Source organism: Columba livia, chromosome 16 (assembly GCF_036013475.1).
Source record: "Columba livia isolate bColLiv1 breed racing homer chromosome 16, bColLiv1.pat.W.v2, whole genome shotgun sequence".
NCBI lineage: Eukaryota > Metazoa > Chordata > Aves > Columbiformes > Columbidae > Columba > Columba livia.
Genome location: NC_088617.1, coordinates 13,466,852 through 13,487,243, shown reverse-complemented (window position 1 = coordinate 13,487,243; position 20,392 = coordinate 13,466,852). Strand labels below are relative to the sequence as shown.

At 41.7% G+C, this 20,392-nt stretch overlaps 1 protein-coding gene across 1 annotated transcript in view; it reads right to left on the bottom strand.

Moving 5' to 3' along the window:
- The window catches only part of ITCH (itchy E3 ubiquitin protein ligase), a 59,847-nt gene that overhangs the window by 8,427 nt on the left and 31,028 nt on the right, over positions 1-20,392 (bottom strand). Inside the window, exons 6-18 of the mRNA XM_065032584.1 lie at positions 19,945-19,987; positions 17,150-17,319; positions 15,652-15,949; positions 14,306-14,401; positions 12,828-13,002; positions 11,189-11,255; positions 9,241-9,325; positions 7,945-8,073; positions 7,217-7,289; positions 4,345-4,416; positions 1,253-1,341; positions 470-629; positions 55-188 (exon numbers count right to left, since the gene is read on the bottom strand). Coding sequence (XP_064888656.1) covers positions 55-188; positions 470-629; positions 1,253-1,341; positions 4,345-4,416; positions 7,217-7,289; positions 7,945-8,073; positions 9,241-9,325; positions 11,189-11,255; positions 12,828-13,002; positions 14,306-14,401; positions 15,652-15,949; positions 17,150-17,319; positions 19,945-19,987 — 1,591 coding nt within the window. The remainder of the gene's footprint in view (positions 1-54; positions 189-469; positions 630-1,252; positions 1,342-4,344; positions 4,417-7,216; positions 7,290-7,944; positions 8,074-9,240; positions 9,326-11,188; positions 11,256-12,827; positions 13,003-14,305; positions 14,402-15,651; positions 15,950-17,149; positions 17,320-19,944; positions 19,988-20,392) is intronic.

Genomic DNA, 20,392 nt, shown 5'->3' with positions numbered 1-20,392 from the left:
GAAAATCAAAACCATTGTGTTGCTATTTCAAGAACAAAATCTAGTCAAACTCACTTTACCCAGATGAGAGAGTTGTAAAACTCTGGGTCAACAGATTCTAAATCCTTGAGTCCCACTGGCTTGTTCAAGATACGTTTATAGAACGGCAGAGAGAAACCAGTGTCAATGAATTTCCCGTGGAACAAAGCCTGCGGAACATGAAACCAGACAAAATAACACAAAGGATGATTGACTACTTAACATGACAACATTCTGTACTCTATACCAACGAAATTTGACAGCCAAATAATTAAAACCACCTAGAATATCATGAGTGCTAATATGCGGAGTTAACTTATATCAATACTAGTTCTATCCAAACACCTGATGATAGCTTCAACTCCAAAATGAATTGTTTAATTATCCATCTGACAGTACAATATTCACTTATAGGAAAATTATGTGAATCTCTTTCTACTTTTGAACTTACCATGGCAATGAATCTTCCAATAAATCGGAAATATTTCAGATGGTCTGGATTAATATAGGAGGCTGGATTTATCTGTAAGCAGTAGTTATCTTTCCCTGCATATTCAAACAGGCAATACATTGGGTTCAAAACTTCATGCGACAATAGAAAGAACCATTCCCTGAAATCACACAAACAATAAAAACACGTTTCAAAATAAATTAAATTGGAAATTGCTTTAGCTAACTCATGTTGACTAAGGAACTTGTTGGCACATTGGTGATTCAGCTGACCTGTGCACCACAAAGTACCAAACTGAAACTAACACAAATTATGAATTAATATGCAAAGTTACAATGATATGCGACTGTCCGTGGTTTGGATCGAAACCACCCTTACTTAAATGAGTGGATTAAAAGTTGACCACTGACTTAAACTTTAGAGTTTTAGGGAATGCTAATTAATATGTGCACTTGTCGGTGAAATTCCAGTAAAGGCTTTTGACTTGAAAGTAGATTTATATTGACTTTTCCAATAAACTTCTACTTGGACGTTAACGAGTGAGCCAAAGGGTGACTGTAGCTCGGGAGACTGCATCTCTTTCATCACCGAGACCATCCAAGTAATTCCTAATGCGAACCGAAACCAATTTTATACAGTTTCAAGACATGCATACATCTTAAAGAACTGCCTTCCTCAGAATAAGCTTCACTAATATTTGAAAGCACTGCAGTTTGTTTTGTGGAAGGCTTCACACAACAACTTGCAGAAAAAGGTCTGATTTGCCATTTCAGTTTAGTTTACCTTGCAACACCTCCATAATCTAAGCCTTCTTCACCAGGGAAAATAACCCATAAACGTCTCCGGAGATCTTGAGGGCTGAAGCTCATTATCTTAGTAAAAGAAAAACAATTAGTTCTTTTTAAGAAAACAGCCGTATGCATCAGCTACACTTATTACTATTTGCTACCAAACAATATAGCGTTTAATAATTCAGACTAAAAAATTAACTATGAGTACGTGAAGTACTTGCTTCCGGCATGCTCATGAATTTGAAGTATTAGTAAAAATGTATTTTCCATAGATGGAAAAGTAAAGGATAGAAAAGAAATAATAATTCTGAAATCAAGGACTTGGGATAATTAGGCCAGCAGCCTGGCGATAAATGACAGAAATCCAGCCAATAAATAACAGGCCCAAAGTGAGTCAATTCAGTATTTATTAAATACCGGACTGAACGGTATCCCAGTTACAAGCAATGAAGGCACATAATCAAGGGCTCAAAGAAATAAATTAGAAACAAAACAATAAACAACATATACTATATATTTTTTCATTTTACAGCTTCATCTCCTAAAGAGGATAATAAAAGTCTAGCTGGTTGGTTGGTATGGCTTTTTTAAAACTTAGGTAGAATCATAGATACTAAGGAACTTCACTAATCTTGGTTTTAATACAATGACCCCATTTGTAATTATGCTGATTCGGTCAATTGTGGCAGGTTTACCTAAGGAAATTTCACATAACGCTTCTGTAAGTCCAAGAACCTTACGTTTTTGGTTTACAATGAGAGATACAGAATCTGGGTCGAGATTTGCAGTTTCAAATCTCTCCTAGATGTCTGTAGGAAGCATCAGAAACATTTTTATCAGTCCAACAGAGATATCTGCAAATGCTGAATGACTAAGAAGCAGAAAACATTACCTCAGGTCTTTGTGATTATGTCATCTAAATGATTGATAACGCACCCTGTTTGCTGATGTTTACAGAATTACATCATCTCTTGATTCTTTCCAGGACAGTATAATTTTATTATCTCTACGGTTACCCTAAAAGGCCATTTTAGAAATAAGGCCAGAGCTAACTTTCAGTTACAGGATTTATTTTGTCCCCTTCTAACCTCTTTTACTGGAAGGCATCACTGTTTCAAAAGAAAAGACGAATTGACTGCACCATTTGTTGCTTCTGCTAAACCAGCTTCCAGTAATTTGGACAAGCATTAATCCTCATTTAAGAAAATAATTTGTCTCAAAACCTACTGCCCTATTGATTCAAATTTCCTGGCTCGACAGATCTCTGATAATCCCTACAAGAAATGAAGCCTGAAGACATCGAGGAAGATAAAAATATTCAGCTAGGGACAGAGGATGCGAAAAGTTCTTGCCTTCTTAGATAAGGTTTTCTGAAGCTGTTTTTAAGTCAGAAAATGTGGCAGAATGCAAGCCCCCCTCTCTGCCCCTCCCTCCTTCGGTATGGAAGGAGTAGACACATCTCCCTCTCTCTCTGCTGCTTGAGGTTGACAGCTGCTTTTGTTTGGCCCCAGAGCCCCTGGCCAGGGCCGTTAGGAGAAGGGAGAGCCGAGGTGCCAGGGAGCCGCTGGGCGCCCCATGGCCAGTGTGGGGAGTGTTTGAAGGCTTCAGGGGCACCCCACAGCCAGTGTGGGGGTGCAGAGAAGCTTCTGGAATGCCCACAGCCAGATCTGATCAGCCTATAAGAACGGGATTCTCGTCGAGGCCCTGCGCACGATCTCTTGGAGTTACAACCTTAGCCACCAGGAGCCATGACCACCCCCCACCCCGGATGGAGACTCCGCCTGCCTTGCTGCCACGTGTGTGAGTAAAATTAAACCTTGCAGGACTGTGAGTGTATCTACTTTCCATGCACATTTGCACGTGTATTTATACTTTCCATGCTCAATATGAGCACGTGTATAAATCAATCCTTGCAGAATTGCAACTGTGTTTTCCTCCCGTGCTTCCACATAAGCACGTGTAATATTCCATGCACATTTGCACGTGTATCTCTCCTTGCAGGACTGCGAGTGTATTATAAGTGTGCCCTCGCAGAATCGCGAGTGTACGCTTTCTGTACTCAATAAGAGTACGTGTATCCCTTTAAAATAACCCCACCCCGTGTTCAGGCAAGTGTGGACTCTTCCCAGACTCAGGGGCGGCTCCAGCACTGTTTTGGTGAAGCCACGTGCAGGCACACTGTGGACCTGCTGTTGTATTAGTTGCTGCCCCTTAATAATTTTCCTCAACTGATATCCGAACCTGTATTCAAGTCACTTTTGGAGTGCTAACACCCTGTTTATCACCAGTTTAATAAAAGTTGTTTTGGACCCTCTTGTCCCTTAAACAAACCTCGGGGGGCCTCCGGGACAGAAAAATACAGAGGTGGCCAAGAGGAACATCTACCAGAGGAATTGTTCTGTGCACTTCCAAGCCTGTTTCTGCATATCTTCGACTGACAAGGAGCTGCTCTTGGCTTCAGTTTCACAAGCAACGGGAGTGATTTATTGTCACAATGAACATTCAAAAGTAAAAGTAAAATTCAAATGCACCTGAAAATATTGTACAGGAACAAGTTTTAACCATGGTTTAGGTCTATAGACATTAACAAGAATTTTGCTTCTAATAATCTACCAAGAATTATTAATTTTGCTTTCTTTTAACCCTTTCATTACTTAAAGACCCATAACGCCCAGACTAAGATGAGCTTAATCTATTTTTTTGGCTTATGCTTATAGCCCACAGTTGGGAAAAATGTGCTGAACATAAGCACAACGTGGAAACTTGCGGAGAATGGGGAGCTGCTCCGCCACAGCACTCCCCTCAAATAACTCACATTGCAAAGAATTCTGAGGAAAACTTAAACAAAAAATGAAATATATCACCTTCTCTGTCAGATGAATCAGCCTTTAGAGCCAGAACTTCACATTTGAGCATGATCTTTTAATATATTAAGTATGAATGTATCCTAACTATTAAACTAGTGGGTTTTTGTTAGTCTCACTTAAAATAACACTAGCAAGATGTCAAAGAATCAAGAACGATGTGACAAATTTAATCAGCTCAATGCTTCATGCCCACTACTATAATGTTTCAATACAGTACCTGTTGAAATGAGTCTTCAAATAATGTTCTCCTGCTCACTGTGATCTTGATGTGTTGTGGCATTGCCAGTTGCTGAAATGACATTTTTTAGAGGTTAAGTGTATAATCACATAAAGCTTCTGAGTTTGGATTGTTATTTGTTGCATATGTTGTTTTAAGAGGTGCAGTTAAATTTCACTAAGCCATATAAAGCAAACCCAGCAATCAAGATAGTTGAACTGTAATTTACTTGATGCCTGCAGTCAGGTATCAGTGCCTCCAGCTCCTGCTCCAAACAGGTTCAAATACTCTACTCTCACGAGATGTTGAAAAACATTAAGATCAGTAACATACTCTAAGCCAGCAAGGCTTTCTACCCCAGAATTCAATTAAAAAAATTGAAAATTCAGGTTATTCTGCACAAAATTCAAAGTAAAAAAATTAGGCTAGTCTCTGTTGTTTTAAAAGATCATTCACTGACTCCTGAAACTGAAACATTTAAATCCTAATAATTTTTCCTGTGTGCCAACTTACTTAATCTATTGATATACTGAGAGTTTTGAGGACCAAGACTGATCGGCTGGGATTTGGTGCAACACAGTATATTCTTCAATGTTTAGACGTGTGTGTTCTGCGTCAAATCCCTGTGTTTTCTTTCACAAGTATATATTTTTGTGGAAAGTCACAGAACCACAGAATCCCAGAATGTCAGGGGTTGGAAGGGCCCTGGAAAGCTCATCCAGTGCAATCCCCCCATGGAGCAGGAACACCCAGATGAGGTTACACAGGAAGGTGTCCAGGCGGGTTGGAATGTCTGCACAGAAGGAGACTCCACAACCTCCCTGGGCAGCCTGGGCCAGGCTCTGCCACCCTCACCAGGAACAAGTTTCTTCTCAAATTTAAGTGGAACCTCCTGTGTTCCAGTTTGTACCCATTGCCCCTTGTCCTGTCACTGGTTGTCACCGAGAAGAGCCTGGCTCCATCCTCCTGACACTCCCCCTTTCCATATTGATCCCCATGAATGAGTCCCCCCTCAGTCTCCTCTTGTCCAGCTCCAGAGCCCCAGCTCCCTCAGCCTTTCCTCACACGGGAGATGCTCCACTCCCTTCAGCATCTTGGTGGCTGCGCTGGACTCTCTCCAGCAGTTCCCTGTCCTGCTGGAACTGAGGGGCCACAACTGGACACAATATTCCAGGTGTGGTCTCCCCAGGGCAGAGCAGAGGGGCAGGAGAACCTCTCTGACCTACTGACCACCCCCCTTCTAACCCACCCCAGGTACCATTGGCCTTCCTGGCCACAAGGACCCAGTGCTGGCTCATGGTCACCCTGCTGTCCCCAGGACCCCCAGGTCCCTTTCCCCTACGCTGCTCTCTAATAGGTCATTCCCCAACTTACACTGGAACCTGGGGTTGTTCTGCCCAGATTCAAGACTCTACACTTGCCCTTGTTCTATTTCATTAAATTTCTCCCCGCCCAGCTCTCCAGCCTGTCCAGGTCTCTGATGGCAGCACAGCTTCCAGTGTCAGCCACTCCTCCCAGCTTGGTGTCAGCAGCAAACTTGCTGACAGTCACTCTATTCCCTCATCCAAATAATTGATGAATATATTGAATAATACAGGCCCCAGCACTGCCCCCGGAGGCACTGCACTAGATCCAGGCCTCAACTGGACTCTGCCCCATTGACCACGACTCTCTGGCTTCTTCCCTTCAGCCAGGTCACAGTCACCTCGCTACCCGGTCACCCAGACCGCACTCCTTCAGTTCAGCTGTGAGGATGCTGTGGGAGACTGTGTCAAATGCCTTACTCAAGTCAAGGGAGATCACGTTCACCGCTCTGCCATCATCCATCCATCTTGTTATGTCCTCATAAAAGTCCATGAGGTTGGTCAAGCACGACTTCCCCTTGGTGAAGCCATGTTGACTGCCCCTAATGACCCTCTTATCCCTGATATCCATTGAGATGGCACCAAGGAGAAGTCGTTCATCAGTTTCCCAGGGATGGAGGTGAGGCTGACCGGTCTATAATTACCTGGGTATTCCTTCTTGCCCTTTTTGAAGACTGGAGTGACGTTAGCTTTCCTCCAGTCCTCAGGCACCTCTCCTGTTTCCCAACACTTGGCAAAGATGATGGAGAGCGGTCCAGCAAAGACATCAGCCAGCTCCCTCAGCACCCGCGGGTGCATCCCATCCGCACCCATGGATTTATGGATGTCCAGATTGCCCAACTGCTCCCTAACCCAGTCCTCATCAACCAAGGCAAACTCCTCCATTGTCCTGCCTTCCTCTGGGGCCTCAGCAGTGCGGGGCTCCTCAGAACAGCCTCCGGCAGAGCAGACAAAGAAGGCGTTCAGTAACTGCATTCTCTGCATCTTCTGTCGCCAGGGCACCCACCTCGTTCATCAGTGGGCCTACATTGCCTCTGGTGTTCGTTTTATCTGCCACATATTTGAAAAAGCTCTTCCTGTTGTCCTTGACCCCTCTCGCCAGGTCTAATTCTAAGGAGGCCTCAGCTTTCCTAGGTGCCTCCCTTCATCCCCTGACAGCAGCCTTATATTCTCCCCAAGTGCCCATCTTGTATGAACTATAAAAATGCTCTGCCTCCATATATTCCCTTACTAACAGCAAAAAGGAAACACTATTCTGAAACCCACCACTTCAAAAGTAGCTAAATTGATGTTTTCCTTTATTCTAAAAAGTTTAAATCCACAGCTTATTCAGCTTTAAAGCTTACATGAGTTTGTATAGGTCCTGGATTTACTCTGTCCTAATTAACACACCTTTAACCTTCAAGTAGTTTGATTTCCTTTATTTACTAGACAGTAAAGAGTTCATTTAAAGCATGTACGCAAAAAGCAAAAAAGCAAACAAATATTCCCAATAAATGAATCCATACCTGACACCAGAATCTGAAATAATGGACCTTTGCCTTGAAATCACGCACATAAGCGATCTGGGGTCCATTGTCTCTGGAATCGAAGGGAGAAAAAAAAACAGATTTCAAAAGTGTGCTTGTACTTTAAGCAAAAGCCTGCAAGTCTATTAATTATGAAGTTGTACAGTGTTTTTGTCTATCTAGCTGGAAGATTCTTATTCACGTTTTTTGACTTGGGGGTGTAATTTTCTTGCTTCTAAACAACAACAACAAATCTTCCTTTGTGAATTGTGGAGTGCATACGCAGTACTTGTTAACCAGTCTCTGAATATTAACTGTAAAAAGATTCTAACAAGCAGGATGGGGTGACATTCAGCTAATTTAAGCTGGGAGTTAAGTTCTGGTTTTAACTCCATTGTGGTTCCTAAAAATCAAAAGACAGAAAGGGTGAGTGTACTTAAAAACACAGTAACTGGAATGAAGAGATCTGGTCATCGACAGGACTGATTAAGCTCTCTCATTATCTTCAAATCTTATACAGGGCTTGGTAAGAAGGATTACAAAACATTCAAAACACCACCTTCCTCTGGGACAGTTATTGGGGACGAAAAACCCCCGAAAATTACAAAGCATTACTACATGCAAAACTTTCTGCATGAAAAAAGCGCAAAGAAGAAAAACAACTTTCAAAAATGATGCATACTAAACTTCGCTTTTGAAAGCTTTGTATAGATGTTACAAACACTTACAGAGCAGACTTGCCCGTGCGGGGGTCTATATACGTAGTGGTTCTTCTATTGTGATCCACAAAATACGGAATGCCATCCACAGTGAATCGCATTTCCCAGCCCTCTGGCAAGGGTTTCTCATTTAATTGACTATGGATACAAGAAAACATACGGTAACTTATCAACTTAATGTATTAAGTCAATTGAACAATACCTGCGATAGTAACAATTTTGGCAGATCTAGAAAAACTTCAGATGGAGAAACTCTCCATTCAATATGTATTCTGCCTTTTTTCCCCTCTTACATTTTCAGGTCAGCTCTCAATTAGACTGAAATGACTGTTTACATAAACACGAGCTCATTTGGTTGCGCTAATTGGAATAACGGCAAATAAAAACTCAAGGGAAAAATGTAAGCAAGGTTTATTGATGTTTCCTACATGTAAACAACATAACTTTATCTCCTAGCTATTAGGTTTTTACTCAAAAACCGACATAATTTGTATAAGTAGCTTTTGGTACTTCATGTATCATTACAGTAGCCAAAAACGTAAAAGTTTCAAAATGACAAAAATAAAATGCAAATACTGATCTTGTGGGTTTTTTGACAACTTCTAACTCAATTTAGCTATGGACAAAACCGAACCTCAAGATATTTGGAAGAGCTGAGTAGTGTCACTCTCAAGTGCTCTCAGAGTGAAGTCCCACATTGTAGGGCCGTATTTCTTGCCTATATTCCCTAGCTCAGAGTCACAGTGACGGAGACTGAAACAAGCAGTACTCCATTACTTTTAGTAGTGTCTCAAGTTCTCTATCTTTCTCCACCCCCCCTTTTTTTCCTTCCTCCCTATTTTTTTTAAGGCTGTGAGGAGGGGCACTGCAGCTTTTTAAGTTTGTCTTCTTAGCTATTAGGAAACCACCATTCTTATTCAGGATTCTCTGCACTATCCCATCGCCGTAGGAAAGAAATCCCTTCCTCCTTCCATGATACAAGTGTTTAGATATGTTTTTTTTTTTTTAAAAAAGAATAGGAGCTGTTCTGGGGAATGACCTTATTGCTACTGACCAAGACTTTCCTGGTAATTGTACTATTACTAAGTAATATTCTGACAGTTTCCATTTTGGCTAGTACTTTTTGATATTTTAAGGGGTAGTCTGAGGTCTGTGTAGGACAGACCATGTTTCAGCTGTGGGCAGTAATTCCTAACTCCCAGTCTCACTACTCTGTTACATTAGTGATGCTGAGGGTCTCTTCCAGTCAAAATGATTCTATGATTTGCATTCCAGACTCACATGAAGCTGCAACTGATTTCTTACCCCTGACTCCTGGGATCTTCCCACTGAGTGATCCGTGTGTTGTGATTGACAAAATACACTCTGCCGTTGCTGTCGGTTCTCTTTTCTGAAAAGATGCAAAAGGAAAGGAGAGCACTTGATTTATTTCTGAGACTACATAAAATTACACAAACTGGAGACAGTAACGTAGGATTCATAGTCAAATAATAAGCAGGGAATAAAATATGATCCATGTCGTTTCCAAGAAAACATTCATATTTTCTCTCAGTTCAGTGCAGACCCATGACTGAACAAAGTTTATGATAAATGCCCTGATTTGGTCTTCTGTACCATTCTGCGGCTCTTTATGCAATTTGTATTTAGCATTGCAAGAGAAATACAGAATACAAATTATAAAAACAGGCCAAAATCTATGACATGTAAAAACCTTTGGTTTACAAGAGAAGTCTGGAAATAGACACCTGTCCATGAGTTACCCTGGTAGCAGAATCCAACCTGATGTGCAAACGCAGTTTTGTTGTTTCCTGAGCAATACCAGCCCCAAGAACTTTCTTTGCAATGTTCTATATGCAACGCAACAAAGCACAAGTGTGGGGAACAACAATTCTACGGCTGGAAATGGCATCAATACCAGAACTAAAAATCCAAATACTGACGTTTGAAAACCGGAAGAACCAAAAACCCAGGTCTAACTCTGCCAAATCACAGAATCCCAGAATGTCAGGGGTTGAAGGGACCTAGAAAGCTCATCCAGTGCAATCTCCCCATGGAGCAGGAACACCCAGATGAGGTTACACAGGAAGGTGTCCAGGCGGGTTGGAATGTCTGCACAGAAGGAGACTCCACAACCTCCCTGGGCCAGTGTTCTGGCAACCCCACCATGAAGAAGTTTCTTCTCACATTTAAGTGGAACCTCTTGTGTTCCAGTTTGCACCCATTGCCCCTTGTCCTGTCACTGGCTGTCACCAAGAAGAGCCTGGTTCCATCCTCCTGACACTCCCCCTTTATATATCTGTAAACATTAATGAGATCACCCCTCAGTCTCCTCTTGTCCAGCTCCAGAGCCCCAGCTCCCTCAGCCTTTCCTCACACGGGAGATGCTCCACTCCCTTCAGCATCTTGGTGGCTGCGCTGGACTCTCTCCAGCAGTTCCCTGTCCTGCTGGAACTGAGGGGCCACAACTGGACACAATATTCCAGGTGTGGTCTCCCCAGGGCAGAGCACAGGGGCAGGAGAACCTCTCTGACCTACTGACCACCCCCTTCTAACCCACCCCAGGTACCATTGGCTTCCTGGCCACAAGGGCCCAGTGCTGGCTCATGGTCACCCTGCTGTCCCCAGGACCTCCAGGTCCCTTTCCCCTACACTGCTCTCTAATAGGTCATTCTGAGAACTTTGCCTACATATCATGAAACTTGAATTCTTCTATCTTCTTGATAGTCACACCAGAGATTAGTTTTACATTGACATTTTTGTACACCCCCCTATGAATTAATTGTAAATTGTTAACCTGTAAAAGTACAAAACCAAATTTATTCCAGGGAGAGGGGCAAGTCAAGAAGTGGTCATTTGTCATTATAAAAACATTTTCAGACCAACAAATTGGCTTGAAGAGGGAAGGTGGCAGTCTGATTTAGACGTAATTTGAAGTGTGATTTGGCAGGAACAGGATGGTGAGGAAGAATCCTGCCTAATCGAAGTGGTAAAAAAAGGATGATGGTGTGAAAGAAGTTATTATGATAATTACAGGGTGCAAACCAGAATACTTCATAGTTTCTAATCTGCTTCAAAACCACACATCCTTGTCAGGACTGTGTTTTAACAGCACATTTGATTAATTTTAAAAGATTTTTAATCCAGATTTTCACTTTAAAAAACTAGCCTAGAACAGCCAACCAAAGAATCTGGCAGAAGTATGCTTTAATGTTTAATTATATTGTATAACAAACCACTTTCAAGGCAGTCTTACCCCATCCATGTGGCAGAGGGCCAAGGGGATCAAACTCTTTGTTCTGTGTGGATGAAAAGTCCTGGTTCTGCAAGTGACACAAACAAATGGTGCATTAATGACTAGTCATTTGCTTTCCAGATGTTCTCCCAGAGCTATAATGAATTACTGCAGTAAATGCATTTTCGTTCATGTTACGTATAAGCAAAGATGCCAACAATTTCTTTTTCTCCACAGAGAAGGCCTATCGTAGAGACTTTGGCATGCTTAATTAAAACTACAGTGCCAAGAAAATAATTATTCTTTGTTTAGAGCCCCTGCCTACGCAGAAGGGAAATTAGCACAGTAGCACCCAAAATGACCAGAAAGCAAACCGCTTCATTCCCGCACTCAGTACCATCCTCCCTACCACTGCTTACGAGGCCTTTTCTACACATGCAGCAAATTTAGAACCTACGCCATTCTTGATGGACTAGTAGCATGAGTTAGAGTTATCCAAAGTCTACTATTCATCAGAGGTCAACAATTGATTTAAAATTCCAGAAGGATTATTTTCAATTTTGCTGCTTTCAGAACATTCATCGTGTGTATTTCATTTTACCCAAAGTAGAAAGAGAAGTCCTGTGAGCTTGCTCACCTTCCAGATCTTTGGCCAAGCCAAAGCGAGGCAAAATAAATAAACCAGCTTATTACTAACCACAGAATCACAGAATCCCAGGATGTCAGGGGTTGGAATGGACCTGAAAAGCTCATGCAGCGCAATCCCCCCATGGAGCAGGAACACCCAGATGAGGTTACACAGGAAGGTGTCCAGGCGGGTTGGAATGTCTGCACAGAAGGAGACTCCACAACCCCCCTGGGCAGCCTGGGCCAGGCTCTGCCACCCTCACCAGGAACAAGTTTCTTCTCAAATTTAAGCGGAACCTCCTGTGTTCCAGTTTGAACCCATTACCCCTTGTTCTATCATTGGTTGTCACCAGAAGAGCCTGGCTCCATCCTCCTGACACTCCCCCTTTATATAGCTGTAAACATTAATGAGTCCCCCCTCAGTCTCCTCTTGTCCAGCTCCAGAGCCCCAGCTCTCTCAGCCTTTCCTCACACGGGAGATGCTCCACTCCCTTCAGCATCTTGGTGGCTGCGCTGGACTCTCTGCAGCAGTTCCCTGTCCTGCTGGAACTGAGGGGCCACAACTGGACACAAGATTCCAGATGCAGTTTCACCAGGGCAAAGTAGAGGGGGAGGAGAACCTCTCTCAACCTACTAATCACTCCCCTTCTAATCCATCCCAGGATGCCATTGGCCTTTCTGTACTTTGTTTTAAAGCAAAGGCTTTTATCAATATTGTATACCAATTTAATCAAAGAACTGCACCTATATTCAGCTGATAGATAAACCATATCACACTGCATGTGCTGCCTGCAGTCATTGCAAGGACATGAGCTGAGGTTACCAATTATTACCTCTCTCCATGCTACACAAACAAAGATACTGTATTATCATAAAAATACACCATAACAAAGTCTGGTATATTTATGGGGAAATATGCCCCAAACCCAAATTAATATATACTTTGAATATGCAAAAGAGAGGCTAGTAGGCTCAAAATCTGGAAGAGACGCCTCTGTTACTCAACCTGTACAGTTGTGGTTCTATTCCTTACCCCATAGATAAATCTCTGGTTGAACTGCTGCATGGCTCCCTGCAGCTGACTGCGCTGCAGCTGCCACTGCTCGTAGTTGCGGACAGACTCCAGGGTCGGTCTCTGCCACGTTGTCGTTCTAGTGAAGTGGTCAACGTAATAGATTCTCCCCATGTTGTCAACTCGCCGCTCCCAGCTTTTAAAAAAATTACAAGCAACAGTTCTCAATAGCAGACAATTTCAAGGGCTCAGAAGCACTTTCAGGCTAACAACAGTGTGTAGGAAGTGGATATAAAGCAAGGGGTGGGCAGCAGCCTTGTTTTCTCCTTTTACCCACCACTAAAACGATGAAAGAGCTAAAATTGTTTGAGAAGGATCACTTTGTTGCAAACTACACCAAGTCAGACTCATTCCATTTACTGTACTTTCAGGATTTTGTGAAATAGTTTAAGTGCTACACAAACCACTACCCATACTATGCTGCATGTATCCCACCCAACCTATAAGACCATAGGCTGCTGGTTTTTCCTAAAAAGACAGCAAACCCCTGCCAGCTTGGGCTGCACAATCAAAGATCTCCTCAGATGAGAAAAGGAAGGTGTGGGCATTGTGGTTTGGGGTTTTTTTTGGTGTGTATGTGCTTTTTCGTGTGGGTTTGTTGGTTTATTTGGTGTGTTCTTTTTGGGGTTTTTTTGTTGGTTTGGTTTTTTAGTTATTATTATTTTCAGTTCATACGAAGGCAGTACTGTTTACGAAACTTGAGTGAAAACTACCATTCTGAATAAGTTAAAGTAACACACTTATCAATCTTCTCAACATTGAGTATAGGAGCTGGGTTCCCTTTATTGGCCTGTCTGCCAGTTTTCATTCTTTAATATTAAGTTCTCTTTACCGTCCCACGTTTTAACTCTGTAATTCTGTATAGTGTGTGACCCACTGAGTATGAATGAAAGGGAACAGGATAATTCTTACAGTTTGCTTACATTTTTTAAAAATAAGAAACAGAAGAAATGAGAACATTGCTTTGAAGTAGAGATTAACATCACTGGCTGTTCCGAACAGCTGGAAACGCCAAATAACCAAAGCTGCTTTATAAGAGTAGAGTCAATGAGCAGCTGGGAACCCTGAGACAAGACTAAGTGACTGTAACCTCAGGATAAAGAGGTGACCAAGGGTATTCCTGCTCACACTGATAGTCACCTCAGTCCCAAAAGATTTTTCAATGGTTTTGGTTCTCTTTTACAGCTGCAGGTGTCTACTGTCTATAACTTACATCTATTTCTCAGTAAAGATGTGCTTGCTTAATCTCTGACAGGAAATCCAGATTCTGTTGTTTTATACACCCTGTGTACTACGCATTTTGGCAGAACTCCTTGGAGACAACCTGGAGCAATTCTTTACACTGAGTTCACATTTCTATTTACAAACACGCTTTCTAGCTTTAGTAAACTTTAGCTAATTAATTTCTATCCTAGACAATTATATGACTTTTGACTCACCTTGGAGGAAGAGGCTCGGGCCGATCCCACGTTGTTCTTTTTTCAACATGATCTACATAGTAAACTCGACCATGCTGGTCTACTCTTTGCTCCCAACTGAAAATAAAACAATATTTTAATCTTCCTCTAGATGAAACTACTCCAGCCATTCATCTACAGTATGAGAAGTGTTGGTTTTCATAAAAATGCTTACTTCTAGATAAAATGCTTTAAACTAACACTTGGTTCTTGAAATGCACCAAAATGCTGTGCGCTATACAGTGGTACAATGTTATTAATATTAACAAGTAATTCTATATCAACTAGAATACAAAGAACATTTTACATGACCACCTTCAGAAACTGAAGCTAAAATTCATGCCTACGCATAGAGTTTTAGGAAGCAATAAAGTAAAGTTTTGTATTCAATATCATTTCTATCAATAAGCTGTTGAGCAGAATCATCTGTAGAACATAATCCCCTTAGAGAGTAACGTTAATTCCACTTAATTCCTCAAAATATGCAAATTTTGCACAGACCACGTATATGCAGAGCTCATCATAAGGGCACCGGTCACTTATTCTCTGCACATGCAGCCTCTGGGATCCTGACTCACCCCTGTATCTGCAGCAAATGTAACGTGGGGAATAAAAGAAATTCACCATTTCTGTTGAAATCAAAATGGTAACACAACAACTGGTGTTTTCAAGACCGCTTTTCTATTTCACACTTATCCTCTAAGCGAGGTCATTCAGACCTCTCCTAAATTTTGGTTCAGCTGCCCACAAATTAAGACAGATATTTCAACAATTCCACCGTTCACACTGGGAAGCTTTTTCTTTCCCTTGCTCAAATTGTCCTGATTTATTTAAATTTACAATCTAAACAGGAGCTCTGAGGCAACAGACCAACCATGTGGCAAATTCCACATGTGCCTGAAACAACACAGGAGCTGCGGTATGAAGCCCAAAACTTCAGGACAAATTGTAGACTGTGCACAGCAATAGCAGCTTTTCTTCTACTTATCTATACCAACATTTTACTACCTGACTCCATTCTAATAATTCTAATTTAAAGGCAGTAAGCTGCCACATTATGTACAACTTCTGTGTTTCACCGACATGGGAACCTATGACAAGCAGCCAAAATATCAGAAAGATTAATTATTTTCTTTAATAAGCCATGCCTAAGGGCTTATCAGACAAAATAGTTATGATATCTTCCCAATTAATATCGGGGTGGGGGAAACTTGTTGGGCAGCAAAAAGCAGATGTTATGAATGTTTTGTTACACCTGCTGTAAGGAAAATAAGGTAAACCCAGAAATGTCGGTACACACACAAGAAAACACATCACTGGACTCGTACCCAGGCGGGAGGGGACCTTGACTGACTGTAGGAAGGCCCTGAGGAGGAGGATTTACTGGCTGGACTTGTCTTGATACGGGAGGTGTGGTGAGTGCAGCAGTTGCAGGAGCAGTTGTTGCAGGAGTGGTTGTTGCAGCTGTTGTTGCAGTTGTTGTTCCAGCTGTTGATGCAGATGTTGTTGCAGCTGTGCCCCCCTCAGGGCTCTGCTCCGAGGATGTATTTGCAGCTGTACCTGCCAGCGATCCTGCACTGGCCCCATCGTTTTCTGTGGATGTGGACGAAGGACCATTTACACTTGCTGGGATGTCAGAGATATCAAAGAGGGAAAAAAGAAAAGCCTTTAAGTGATATTTATGACCAATGTATTTTAGAAGTTGTAAGTCACAAAAGCAAATGCCCAAGAAGTGGTATTTGGAAGGGCATGCATACAGTGCAATTCTACAGCTGACAGAAAAACTAAAAAGCAATTCTGTCTCATTTTGTAACAGTGTTTTAATCCAAGAACTGTCATCAACGGCACAATTTTGCTATTTCTGATAGAATAAATCATACTTACCGAAGGAAGTTGCCTGCGTTCTGCAAACACTAAATTATAAACAAAAAACTACTTTCTTGCATTGATGAGTTAATTATTTTTGAAATATTATTTGGAAAACTAATTTAAGATATAATAAGCATAAAATTTTCAAGAAGATATTTGACATTGCATATAAATTAATTATCTGAATGGGAAGGGAATACATACATTCTTTAAACATCTTCATATGTTTCTGAATGCCATTTTGTGGGCGGGACTGAAAGTTGTGCACAAGTCAGGTCTGATTATTGAACGACAGCGGATTAATCTTTTAAAGTCATTATTATCTCGCAGATTCCCATCCAGACTCAGCATTTATCAATTGTAATAATGAAACTACTGAAACCAGCCACAGTGTATGGGGGGAAAGGAGTTACCCTAAAAACATCAACTAGCTTTTCAGGACTACTTGTTCTGAAATTTTGCAGTTTCTAAATAATCTTATAAATTTAAAGAAAAAAAAAGAGTTATCAATTTCAGTGCAAAATAATAATGATTTTTCGGTAACTAGAATTGTAGAAACAAATAACTAGTATTTCAACACCCAATATTATCAATTTGAGACAGTTTTATGAGGTTTCATCTGGAGCCTCAAGCTCAGCGGTACAGTATTATTCACCTGTGTTCTTTTGGTCCCAGCTCCACTATATGCAGCAGTATCACTGCAATCAGTACTGAGCAGACACGGCAGCTCAATACTGATCTAGTACTACTAGAAATAGGAACTCACGGCGCTCCTATTTCTAACAATAGGAACACTGATTAAACATGGACTGAATGCAAGCTAAAAAATAGTCCTTCAGGAGTTATCTGCCAAAGAATTTACCCTGAGAACACGTAGTTAAAAATGAGCGTCATGAATGGGGCTGTTCATTCAGAGTGTGAAGCTCCAAAACAAACGCCTGGCCCCACAACACGTACCGGCTGCTGAGGGGGGTCTGCGTGGCGTGGGGGGCGGCGGTCGCGAAGGCCGGGGGGGTCGGGCGGGTTTGCAGTTGCCGTTTGTGAGTAACGGAGAATCGCTGCCATTAACAGTCTTGTTTTCACCGGGAGCAGCATCTTCACAGCTTTCCAGGCCGTTTGAGTTCGTCCTTTTGTAGGAAATAAAAACCAAACAGAAAGAACTATTCTAATGGTGTATGGATGACATTAAATTTTGGGGAAGACACTAGAATGCAATACTTACGATTACATGAGATTCTTACATTCATAATAATTAAAATAACATCCACATGTGGATGAAAATACTAAGAGTTTATCTCCTGAGGTATATGACACCTCAACTGATGAAAAGACTGTGAAATAGATATATAGATATATAGATATATAACATCTGTCCCTGAAATCTCCGCTTTCGTTCACCAACTTGACACACGTGCCTTTAGGCCCAAGCTCCAGATTTTGCTGCTCAGCTATTTCTGCCCATGAATTTCACCCTAATGAGATGGGAGCTGAGTCAAAGCTGGGAGCAGCCTGTGTGCATTCGCTCCACGGGGCAGCATATGCTCAGAACACACAGCATATTTCACATTTTTAGAAAGCTTAATTACACATATACTATTTTTCCCCGTAAACTCAATGCTGGAAAGGGCTGGAGAATTTAGGACTCAGCATTAAAGTTTTGAGCAAAAGCTATGAATATAAGGTTCTCAACCTTACAAGAATTAAGAAACTAAATAGCACTACTCATCCATTCTATACTGTTCAGTTATACCTAGCAGCATATTATGCTGATATATTTGTAGCTCCCTAAGCAAAGTTACAGGTTTCCACAACTTTACTTCTAAAGCACTTTATTTACACAATAAGTTGAGCAAAATAGACTGTCATCTTGAATTCTAGTGGATTGACAGGTCAAGTACATAGGCCACCAGTAATGAAACCACAGGTTACAGTTTCAGTCCAGTACCTCTAAAACTCCTTTCCTTTAAATGTACACAAAATAAAAACCAGGAGGCAAGCCTACATCAATCACAAAGCATAAAGGATCAAGTAGAATCGTGTACATTTAACCTCAATATCATTGTCAAACACACTTTTGCTCTATACCAGGTGTGGTACACGTGATTTAATGAAATATAACAAGGGCAAGTGTAGAGTCTTGTATCTGGGCAGGAACAACCCCAGGTTCCAGTATCAGTTGGGCAATGACCTATGAGAGAGCAGTGTAGGGGAAAGGGACCTGGGGGTCCTGGGGACAGCAGGGTGACCATGAGCCAGCACTGGGCCCTTGTGGCCAGGAAGCCAATGGGACCTGGGGTGGGTTAGAAGGGGGTGGTCAGTAGGTCAGAGAGGTTCTCCTGCCCCTCTGCTCTGCCCTGGGGAGACCACACCTGGAATCTTGTGTCCAGTTGTGGCCCCTCAGTTCCAGCAGGACAGGGAACTGCTGGAGAGAGTCCAGCGCAGCCACCAAGATGCTGAAGGGAGTGGAGCATCTCCCGTGTGAGGAAAGGCTGAGGGAGCTGGGGCTCTGGAGCTGGACAAGAGGAGACTGAGGGAACAGGCTGCCCAGGGAGGTTGTGGAGTCTCCTTCTCTGCAGACATTCCAACCCGCCTGGACACCTTCCTGTGTAACCTCATCTGGGTGTTCCTGCTCCATGGGGGGATTGCACTGGATGAGCTTTCCAGGGCCCTTCCAACCCCTGACATTCTGGGACTCTGTGATTCATACCAGTTCACGCCAAGGCCACAGTAAATGACAATGAACGTTTTCAGAGATAAGGAATGATGTGAAGTTTGTAACTGCCACTTTTTATCTTTAGTGTATTTGACCAGTTGGCTTAAGGTATAACAATACATATCAAAACATTATTATACGTGTAACAATAACCCGTTCGACATATTCCAGATCACTTACATAACCATCAAAACGGACCTTTATGAACACCAAAAACCCCATTGTTTGGTATTAAAACCACATCAGCTCCAATTACTACTATTATTACACTATTATACACTCAGGCATTCCGAACACCCAAAGCATGGAAACATTCTTCAGAGTATGAAAAGGAAATGGAACAAAAAGTCTTTCACGGGAAGACTTCAGATGACAGTGAGTTATTATCTACTAAAAAAACCCATTAAATTTAACTTATGTACTCCAGATATCATCCAAGAGTGTTGTGCATTGTACAGATCCTTAAAATACTTGTAGTGCTGGTAACTAATCAGAGTGGCACGGTGCTCACTGCAGGTTAATCCACCATCAAGCATGGTCACACTTTTATCCTACCAAGCAGCAGGGCACCTAATGTGATATCAGCCTTAAAACACTGCACCTGCCAGACACTTCTTGGTATCTTCTTTAAGTTAAATATAATTCTGATACTTCCATGCTATGAAATAAAACAGTGTAAAAACAACCAGTGCCATTTATATATATGAAAAATCCCACTGGTGAATGTATTTTTTACTTGGGTTAATCACTGGAAGAAGGACAAGAATACAAAAGAAACACAAAACACAAACAAAACCAAAAGATGGGTCACGCATGGAGGCAAACTGAAGCGAAAAGATGGGGCTCATACGGAAAACAATTTAATATGTGAGTGTACAACAGTATAGTATTTTTATTTAGTACATGCTCAGACCTTAAGAGTCACTATTGCAGGGCATACCCTGAAGTTTTTCAATTGTCTTTATAATACATAAAATTCTTCTTTCAAAACTGCAATCACTAAAGGGCAGTATAAAAAAAAAGAGGAAGAAAGTCTTACCGTGTATCGCTCCTTAGTTTGGAGCCATCGTTCTGTGTAGGACCTTAAATACCAGAAAGAAAGACAATATAAGCAATATTCTATAAGCAATATTCTGAATAAGTTCTGAGAACAGAAGCACTCCTCAATGCTCACATTTCTTTCAAATGTGGAGGTGATGCACCACATACTGCTTATGTGTCTTATTTCAAAACTGTATGTCTCCATAAGCATGTGTGTGTGTATACGTTGTTTTTTAAACCACTGCCACAGTGAATAATGTTTTCGCCTTATGGAAGACATAACAGGCTATCATTTGACTCCAGCCTGGACCCTTCCCTTTCTCTGTAAATTATTTAGCCTCAAGGCATTCAAGCAGGTACAAAATGTGGCAGGACTCCAAAGAGAACTACAGCAGCTCAGCCGAGATTTGCAATCGTTTTGCAACTGCTTGTTCACGCCTTCTGTG